Source organism: Aricia agestis, chromosome 20 (assembly GCF_905147365.1).
Source record: "Aricia agestis chromosome 20, ilAriAges1.1, whole genome shotgun sequence".
NCBI lineage: Eukaryota > Metazoa > Arthropoda > Insecta > Lepidoptera > Lycaenidae > Aricia > Aricia agestis.
Genome location: NC_056425.1, coordinates 6,458,604 through 6,468,180, shown reverse-complemented (window position 1 = coordinate 6,468,180; position 9,577 = coordinate 6,458,604). Strand labels below are relative to the sequence as shown.

At 38.9% G+C, this 9,577-nt stretch overlaps 2 protein-coding genes across 2 annotated transcripts; one reads left to right on the top strand and one right to left on the bottom strand.

The window, feature by feature from the left end:
* Nucleotides 1-542: 542 nt before the first annotated feature.
* On the top strand, nt 543-2,836 carry LOC121737404 (glycine-rich cell wall structural protein-like). The gene is made up of 2 exons (XM_042129078.1): nt 543-554; nt 2,420-2,836. The coding sequence occupies exons 1-2, from the start codon at nt 543-545 to the stop codon at nt 2,834-2,836; spliced, it is 429 nt and encodes a 142-aa protein (XP_041985012.1).
* A 52-nt stretch (nt 2,837-2,888) lies between these two features.
* Nucleotides 2,889-9,002, bottom strand: LOC121737403 (protein app1-like). The gene is made up of 2 exons (XM_042129077.1): nt 8,774-9,002; nt 2,889-3,478 (listed from the first exon to the last, which is right to left on the bottom strand). The coding sequence occupies exons 1-2, from the start codon at nt 8,997-8,999 to the stop codon at nt 2,889-2,891; spliced, it is 816 nt and encodes a 271-aa protein (XP_041985011.1). The 5' UTR covers nt 9,000-9,002.
* Between the last annotated feature and the right edge of the window lie 575 nt (nt 9,003-9,577).

Genomic DNA, 9,577 nt, shown 5'->3' with positions numbered 1-9,577 from the left:
CATTAACTTTATTGTCCTAACTCCTAACCTACATAAAACAACGTGTATGCGACTTGCAGAAAACTTAGGTGAAAGGTCAGAAAATCAAGTTTTTGTCAAATTAATTGCAAAGATTTTGTGCCCTATAAAACGTTTTATTCACAAACATTTTTTTATCAGGAAATATTTCAGATTGTCAGAGCAAGAATATATATCAGAGATGCTTACCTCTGATATATATTCTTGCTCTGATTATGTGCAAACAAAATCGTGAGCAATCGCACTGTATACTTAAATTATAATCTTTCTTGACTATGTAAAAAAAAAGTTATCTCATACGGAAATTGATAAATCGTAATTAATTTCATGCCTTTTTTGGGAATTCTCGGACATTTATAAATCGCACACACATAGTACACTCACACAAAAAACATAGTAAACATGTTTGACGCTCAAACATCACATACTATTGTTAATGACTGGAAATACTTATTTATTCCCAAAATCGTGGTATATTTAAGCGAACTTACGATAGTTGTCCGCAGTGTTCTACAGTTATCAAGATGATGTACAAAGTAAGTCTATTTCTTCACTTTGTAGTTAATTTTTTATTTTCGATTGTTTCAAAGCATATCAAAGAACTTTTACACATTTATTTTTATCGACTTCAAAAATGGGAGGTTGTCAATTCGACACGTATGTATATTGTAATATTTCCAGAACTGCCCAGTATTTGTATATTATTATGTTTATGTAAGTCTATTTCAGTGTCTGAACAAATGTGCAAAATTTCAAAAGTGTATCGTATGTATGTATCATTTGTATGTAAGTATGTATGTATGCATGTATGTATATTTTTTTGTTTGTGTTCGCATATCTCCAGAATTACAAGTCCGATTTAAGTAATTATTTTTTTGTTGTACTAGCTGGTATTGTTCAACTTAGGGAACACATTAACTTTCATCAAAATCGATTCAGTAGTTTTGATATAAGTAAAGCAATTTTAATTCTTAGTTTCCTACAATTTTGAAGTCGGTTTTATATTTTTAAAATACAATTTATAACGATTGCCTTTAGAAAGATTTTAAACTTTAAGGACGCTATCACAAAAATTATGACAAAAATAAGCAGATCAGTACAAATATCGACGTTAAGGACATTAAAATAACATTCAATATTAGCGCGCCTTGTACAATGGCGGTTACGACGCTCCCCGCTTTCTTGATAGGGCGAAAATGTATGAAAAAGTTTGAGAGCGTTTTTTATTTTTCTTATAAGTAAATGGAAATGTTCTTTATTTTTATATAAAAAATTTAGCTATTCGTATAGGGGACTAAATAAGCAACAATTTTTTTGTGTATTTATTTTCCTTTGTTCAGTGTATTTAGCTATAATGGTACCTAATCAAACCCCATTTTTTTTTAATATTTTGCGATTATTGTGATGGTTAAAACGTATTTATTGTGAAAATTTTGTATGCGGCTATAAAAAATTTATAGTATAGACGTGGAGATGAATATATTATCTTTCATTTGAAACCAAAATATTTTTGCAGTGTGACTCCTAATTCTTTAAAATGGTACCTGAAAATCGCTGATATTTGTGAAAAAATGTGATAGCGTCCTTAATTTAATGAATGTTTTGACATAAACTCCATTCACTTTTTGGCCTTTCTTCATTAGAGTGCGGTCATAAGACTAGATCAGTGGTCCCAACCTTTTTTTCATGCGGACCACTAACATGTTTTGGTGTTGGTGTCGCGGGCCGCAACAAATATTTTTAGGGTTAAAAATTAACGTTCTTCAAAATTAACGATTTAAAAGTAGAAAAAAATTCTCTACTTTCACGACGACTTTACATTATTTTGCCGGTAGGCGTGAATTTCAAAACATCACGCGCGCCAGAAATAAAGTCCCGGCGGGTTGCATGCGGCCCGCGGGCCGCGGGTTGGGGATAGCTGGACTAGATAATATTTAACAATTTTTTAGAAATATCCTAACACCGCATTTCATAATATTTTGAGTACTTACCCAATTTTTTTATAAATAGGGTTTTTCTTATCTTTGTTTTTATAATAATATTACTAGCTGTTTGACCGAGCTTTGCTCGGTATTCGATAAAACACGCATTAAATGACATTTTCTAAAAATGATTCCTAGCTAGATCGATTTATCGCCCCCGAAACCCCCTATATACTAAATTTCATGAAAATCGTTGGAGCCGATTCCGAGATTCCAATTATATATATATATATATATATATATATATATATATATATATATATATATATATATATATATATATATATATATACAAGAATTGCTCATTTAAAGATATAAGATGTCTGTCATTTTGACGAAAAATTTTAACAAACTATCTTTTGTATTGGCGTTTGTAGCAATACAAAAGATAGTTTGTTAATTCATTTCAATTGTTCCAGGTATTCGTCGTTGTGGTCGTTTTAGCCGCCGCCATGTCCACGGTGTCTGCTCAAATAGGCGGCGGACGAGGGGGCGGGGGCTTCGGTGGGCAGAGTGGAGGCTACGGCGGACAGGGCGGAGGCTATGGCGGGCAGGGCGGAGGCTATGGCGGGCAGGGCGGGGGCTACGGCGGGCAGGGCGGAGGCTACGGCGGACGGGGCGGAGGCTACGGCGGACGGGGCGGAGGCTATGGCGGGCAGGGCGGGGGCTTCGGCGGGCGCGGAGGAGGACAAGGAGGATTCGGCCAGCGAGGATTTGGTCAAAACGGTGGATTCGGTCAAGGAGGTTTCGGCCAGGGCGGACAGGGTGGTTACGGCCAAGGACAGGGCGGTTTCGGCGGTGGATTTGGACCTGGTGGCGGTTTCGGAAGACGCTAATATACCATGACTGTGATAAGTGATTAATAAAACAGACTCCTTATTCAAATTTTTATTTCTTCTTCGCTAGTGCCGGTAACGGAGGTGGGGGAGGTAGTGTGAACTCAGCAAATGACTTGCCATCGACGAACTGCGACAGCATTTGCAGGATCTTGGAGCCAAAAAATATGATGAGACGGGAACCTTTGATCAAATAGTTGGGTAGCGGTGGAGCGACTGGTTTCACTTCCACCACCTCAGGCTTAACCGGAACTTCCGCAACCGGTGGTTCAGTGAAGACCGGTACCGGAACTGGCTCGACTGGTGCTGCAACTGGTTCTACGGAAACCGGTTCTGCTGGAACCACAGGTTCGACAGGAACCGCAGCAACCGGTTCAGGTTTCACGGGAACCTCTATGTGTATTGGATAAGGAACTTCGATGGGGATTGGTTTGGGATACGCGAAGTTGTATAGAGGCAGCTGTGTAATGTCGGTATACATGACTGGAACTTTCGGTACCACGGGTACCGGTTCCTTGACCAGTTCGGGTACCGCAGGAACCTCCACTTTTGGTGCTAGCTCGATCACGAACGGGACAACTTCTGTTTTTTTCTCTGGTACCGGTACCGGTTCTGGTGGGGGCGCCACTTCGACTGGGGGTGCTGCAAAAACAAAATATTCAAGGTTATGTCACTATACAGGGTGTAACAAAACGGCGCTGCTACTTTCACAATAAACTTTAGAAATGGACACATACAATATACATACCCTAAAGTACTGGTTGATTCAGTTCAGTTGATTTCTAAAATTATATGGATTTAACAGATTGACAAGACGTCGCACGCAATTGAAATCTATCAAATTCATACAAATTTATGGGGCGTCAACGGCGCGTCGCGTTGCGGTTTGAATTGACCCTTAGGCGCTTTGCAGACGACGACGGGACAGGGCGGGCCGGTCAACTTCGCTGCGTACGCCCGTCGATGTCTGCGGTTGCCCGCGCCGCATACACAAAACACACGCCGTCTTTGTTACTGCATGTAAACTGGTTTGTGTGATCCACGGCGAGCAGCCGCGGACATGCGCCGCCAGTGCCCACCGGGCCCCTGCGGCGCGGTCTTTTTGCCCACCGTGCGCATTAGTAATATAACAGGATTCCCTATGTGCTATCGTTCGCGGCGAAACTGACCAGCCCGCCCCGCCCCTTCGCCTGCAAAGCGCCTTACACTTAGTTTTGTTGCACCCTGAATACCTCTAGATTTTGATCATATTCGACCTTCTTTAAATATAATGGAAACGTAACATTTAATACATAAAAAATACGATTCATGATAAATTGGACGATCTAATAATTAGAAATTACAATATGTATAATTCATAAAAATTTATCGGACGTTTTGTGCCTGTCGCTTAAGCGGGGAATTGACTATCGGGCCGCCCGCTACGGACCGCCCGTCACGGGCAGGTCTGTCGCATGTCTGCTCGTCAATTCCTAGGTACGGGCACAGAGTCCGTGCCCGTACCTAGGAATTGACGTATTCTATACCTCGCAAACTTAACAATTCTCAAAAATAAAATCCCTTTTAAAATTAAGAGAATGCTTTATTTTGCATCGGCAGACTCGTATATTCCATATGGTCTCACCAGCTACGGGCGGACATATAAGAGTTACTTAGATAATATTTACAAATTACAATTAAAAAATTTAAAAACTATTGTCCTAACGTACGGGCACAGAGTCTGTGCCCGTACCTAGGAATTGACGAGCAGACATGCGACAGACCTGCCCGTGACGGGCGGCCCGTAGCGGGCGGCCCGATAGTCAATTCCCTGCTTTAGACGAAAAACTCTAATTTCACGATATCTTATTCATAAGACATGTTTTACGATATTCTTACTTACTTAAATAAGATTATAATATTATGACGCCCGCAACTACGTTGCACCAAAACCGTACATTTTTCCGGGGTATAAAGTATCCTATGACCTTTCCGGGACTCAAAAGGATCTTCATACCAAATTTCAGCAAAATCGGTTTAGCGGTTTGGGGATGAAGAGGCAACAGACAGACACACTTTCACATTTATAATATTAGTATGGATATCGTGAAACATGGAAGATAAAATTTATTAATAGCCAAAAAGTACACTTACGTGTAACTGCTGCTAGTTTCATTGAAAATAGCAATGTAAATAGATGTTGAGGTTATTTCGCATGTGGATGCTAACTTTGAAGCTAAATAAGGTAATAAGTAGTCATCAGTTTAACCCAAAGGTCGTTTTCAAATTTTATTAATTATTTTGTGATGGTTCTCACAAATATTATGTCTTAAGCAGGTTAGAATAAGTAAAACGACTCTCATTTATTATACTAATTTTTTTGTGCATGATGGAAGAGACTGGTCTCCACGACACAGGGAATCCTAGTGTGGAGATCAGTGAGTGATTACTGATTGTTTAAGATAATCCTGCAAAATTTAAGTTGAAAATAAAGATTTGTTTATTAAGGCGAGGATAAAGCCCAATTTGTTATTCCGCGACTTCCGGTTTACCTAGTTCCAATATAATAACGAAGTGTTAAAAGAGATATATAGCACAATATTTAAAATACCTTAAACCATAAACATTTTAATAAAACGTAATACTTTGGCTGTAATTAATTTACAAACTTACCCCCGATAAAAATCTATTTCATCGAAATATAAGTATTAACTAGGATAATTATACATTTTATTTGAATAAATTAGTTAATAAATCTATATTAAAATGCCCTTAACCGAACAATTTTGTTTCTTAATGTTTATTTCCAAAGATATTTAAAAAAACATGAAAAATAGAGAAGATCCGCCCGAGTAACTGTAGTTTTATGCTAAGCTAAAATGAATCTTATTGCGATGCGTATACGCTTGGTCTTTGGTTGTGTGCAAGGTTATCGTTGTGGATTGAGTTTATTCCCCGCCTAAAATTGCTATCACGCTCTTTTAAATTATTTTTTTAATGAATAAGAACATAGCAAGAAATTATCACTATTCTACTCGTATGCCCGGTTTTGAGGTTCTTTGAAAGAACGATTATTCACTAGCCTTTCCATACCTAAGAGTACGGTTACACGGTCAGTCTGGCATCGGAAAAATGTACGGTTCCTGCATAAACGAATTTTGGCGCAACGGAGTTGCGGGCGTGATGACGCCCGCAACTCCGTTGCGCCAAAATTCGTTTATGCACGCCCGATAAGTGCATCAAGGTTTTATCACACAAGATGTTGTGTGATAAAACCTTGATGCACTTATCGGATATATAGGTCTACCAGAATCTGATGCCAATTTATGACAGCGGATTTTCAAAAAATATCCTTGATCATTGGATAAATTTTTATATTTGCATAATTCATTGGAAAAGGTCTCTGAATGGGGTAGACGTAACTTGGTCCAATTCAACCCCGCCAAGACACAAGTCTGCGCGTTCATCACTAAAAAGTCACCAATGGTCGTATATCCTCGTTTCGAGGGCACATCTTTAACCATCTCCCCTAGCATTGAGATACTTGGCGTCAACATATCGAGCGAAGTCCAGTTCCGATATCATCTAGAGGGTAAGGCCAAATTAGCCTCGAAGAAGCGAGACAGTACTTCAGTCCGGACCAACGCCTACAACTCAATAAGGCGCAGGTTCGGCCTCATATGGAATATTGTTCTCACCAGTCAGTTGTTGTTGTCCAGAGGGAGCAGTTGGTATTTTGGGGCCCCTGCCCAGAGGCAGGGGCGCCAAAATACCAACTGCTCCCTCTGGATCGTATCCAACGAAGAGCCGCTCGAATTGTTGACTGCCATAGTGTTTCAAACAGCTTGGACCGCTTGGAATTACGCCGAGATGTAGCTTCACTCTGCATCCTCTACCGGTTGTATCACGGGGAGTGCTCTGAGGAATTGTTCGGAATCATACCACCTGCAACTTTTCGCCATCGTCCCACGCGAAAAACATACCATCCTCATTACCTTGATGAGTGGCAGTCTTCCGCAGTGCGTTTTTCGCGTTACTTTCTGCCACGCACTGTAAAGCTTCAAGAAAAGAGCGTATTCCCTCTTAAAAGGCCGGCAACGCACCTGCAGCTCTTCTGATGTTGCGAGTGTCCATAGGCGACGGCAGTTGCTTACCATCAGGTGACCCGTTTGCTCGTTTGCCCCCTTATTTAATAAAAAAAAATTCACACACATAATCAGTCGTTATAAGAAAAATAAAGGATCAAAATGTTTTTTTCCAATTATCCCGGTATTGCTAGAGTCAATTTATTTTCTCACTTTTTGTCATCAGATTCTGGTAGAACCATAGAAACCAATACCCGTAAACAATAGAAAAGTACTACCTTACTAATTTCTATCTAGTTATTATGGCAGCAATCTTTCACGGTATCGTTCAAGTATGAACTATAATAATATTGTACTCTCTAAACATTATTGTGGCTACTTTACCCAACGAATTATCTTTTACTTGTATCGATGTTTAGGATATGAACCAACAAACGACAAAGATTGCGACTTTTTTTGGTCCCCTAAAAGTCGAAACAACAGGATGATAGTAAGTGATTTCCGTTGCCTAAGTATACTTGCCTAATCTTCGTGATAGAGACAGCTATACTCCACTCGGGCTAACTTGTCGCTAGCGGTCGTTGACTCCCTGTCAAAAACTTGTCATTTTCCATATAAACCGCGATTGACAATGAAGTGTCAGATATTGTCAATCGTGGTTTTATCCATATAAAACCACGATTTGACTCCCTGTCAAAAACTTGTAATTTTCCATAATGACAAGTTTTTGACAGGGAGTCAATGACCGCTAGCGACAAGTTAGCCCGAGTGGAGTATAGCTTCTCAATCAAAGTGGCAAATATGATTCATAGGGCCTTCGATTGCCAAAAGTCGACGTGGATTGTGCATGCTATAATAGACAAACGGCTGTACATAGAGACATTGGACTACATAAGGGGGCGACTAACCCTAATGTCGATTCATTCAATTATACTTGAAAATAAGCCCCGAATTGTTTCATTTTCTAAAATAAGATACTACATTATATTTTCCAGAATTCGATCTGAGCAAAAACACGATATCTTAAAATTTTCTCGATAGAAAAAAAAAACAAAGATGCAGCTAATTTTCACGAATTTTTCATCTATTATCATAACTGTGCATTGAACTAAGTTAATATTTTAACACATTGTATAAAATTCTATCATTGAGAGATCTACCTAGCGGATTTTTAAAATGTTGTATATTTATCGAATTATTGAGAAAAAACTAATTTGGCGATGAATCCGCGTCGTTCTTTATCACCGGGCATGTGAAGAGAGAAGGACGATTGTTGATTTTTGGGGTTAGTCGCCCTCTTAACTTATTTTTTTTAATTACATTTTTATTTTGTCATTAAACTACATTCTTTACCCCGCACACTATCTTTAGATTAAACTAGCTGTCCCGGCAAACGTTGCTTTGCCATAATATAAATCAAGTATTTTACCCATATTATTTTATTGAAGTGACTAAATAAGTATGTTACCATGACAACGTCCATCGCTATCCCGTCGCACAAACAATGGTCGCCTGTTGAATAAAAATATTTGAATAAATAATTTACTATTATTTATTCAAAAAAATGCACTTATCAATATAAAAAGTACCCAGTAGCCGATTCTAAATCAGTAAAGCCGTTTCGGAGGAGTACGGGGCCTAACATTGTGACACGAGAATTTTATATATAAGATAATCTTCCTCTCCTGCAGGGTTGCCTGGAAGAGATCGCTTATAGCGCTAAAGCCGCCCTTGCCCACATTTATGTATGTTATTTTAGTAACTTGATTGTATCTAATTTAATGTGAGCCATAAAGTATCTATCTATCTATTAGAGCTCCTGGATACATTTTTTGTCAAATTCATTAAACGTATCTGTGTATTGTATACTTACCAACAACACTAGTAAGAACAACTTTCTTCTCCTCCACAGCAACGGGTATTTCATTCGCGATGGGTTCTTCCACCGTGTCCCGTTTCTCCAGAGAATGTTTCAGCTCAAATTTCCCAAATGGAGAGATATGTTCCAGGAATACGGAGAAATGCTTAAATGGCACAAGTTGGAATTGAAACGTCTTCTTCACTCCAGCCAGCGCTTTACCCTCTATGTTTTGTAACATAGAGTAGAGTATAAATATCTGAAAAATAACAGTGACTAGGACCATAAATAGGCCATTGTAGGCCATGGCCTATAGGGACGACAGCGCCCTATGGGGGGCGGCAGCGTCCATAGAGGCCCTACAGATTACGTGGCGGCGGTTTGGTTGTTACCAAAAGACAAGAGTGGTGACCTTTTTAGTTCAACACCTATCTGTTAAGGTTATGAGTTAATAACTCGTAATAACTCAGAGTTATTACCAGTTTTGTTAATACACTGTTACAATAATATTATAAACAGTTTATCTGGCAATATTCATACTCTCACAAGAATAAGCATTGAAACTAAGAGTAAGTACGAAGAGAAAAAAACTGTCTACGCTTATCAGTGCGAGTCGTTTACACTTTGGGTTTTTTTCTTGTGATAAAGTAAAATTCACTTTTAACACACACACTATCAGCACATATCAGCACAGTATACTGATTAGCAAATAGCAAAAACTATGCGGTCGTTTTTGCTATGCCAATCACACAGTCAAAAAACTTTTTTGTAATTTTAAAATTTTAGGCCCTTTATTAATCTTTTATTAATTTATTGAGA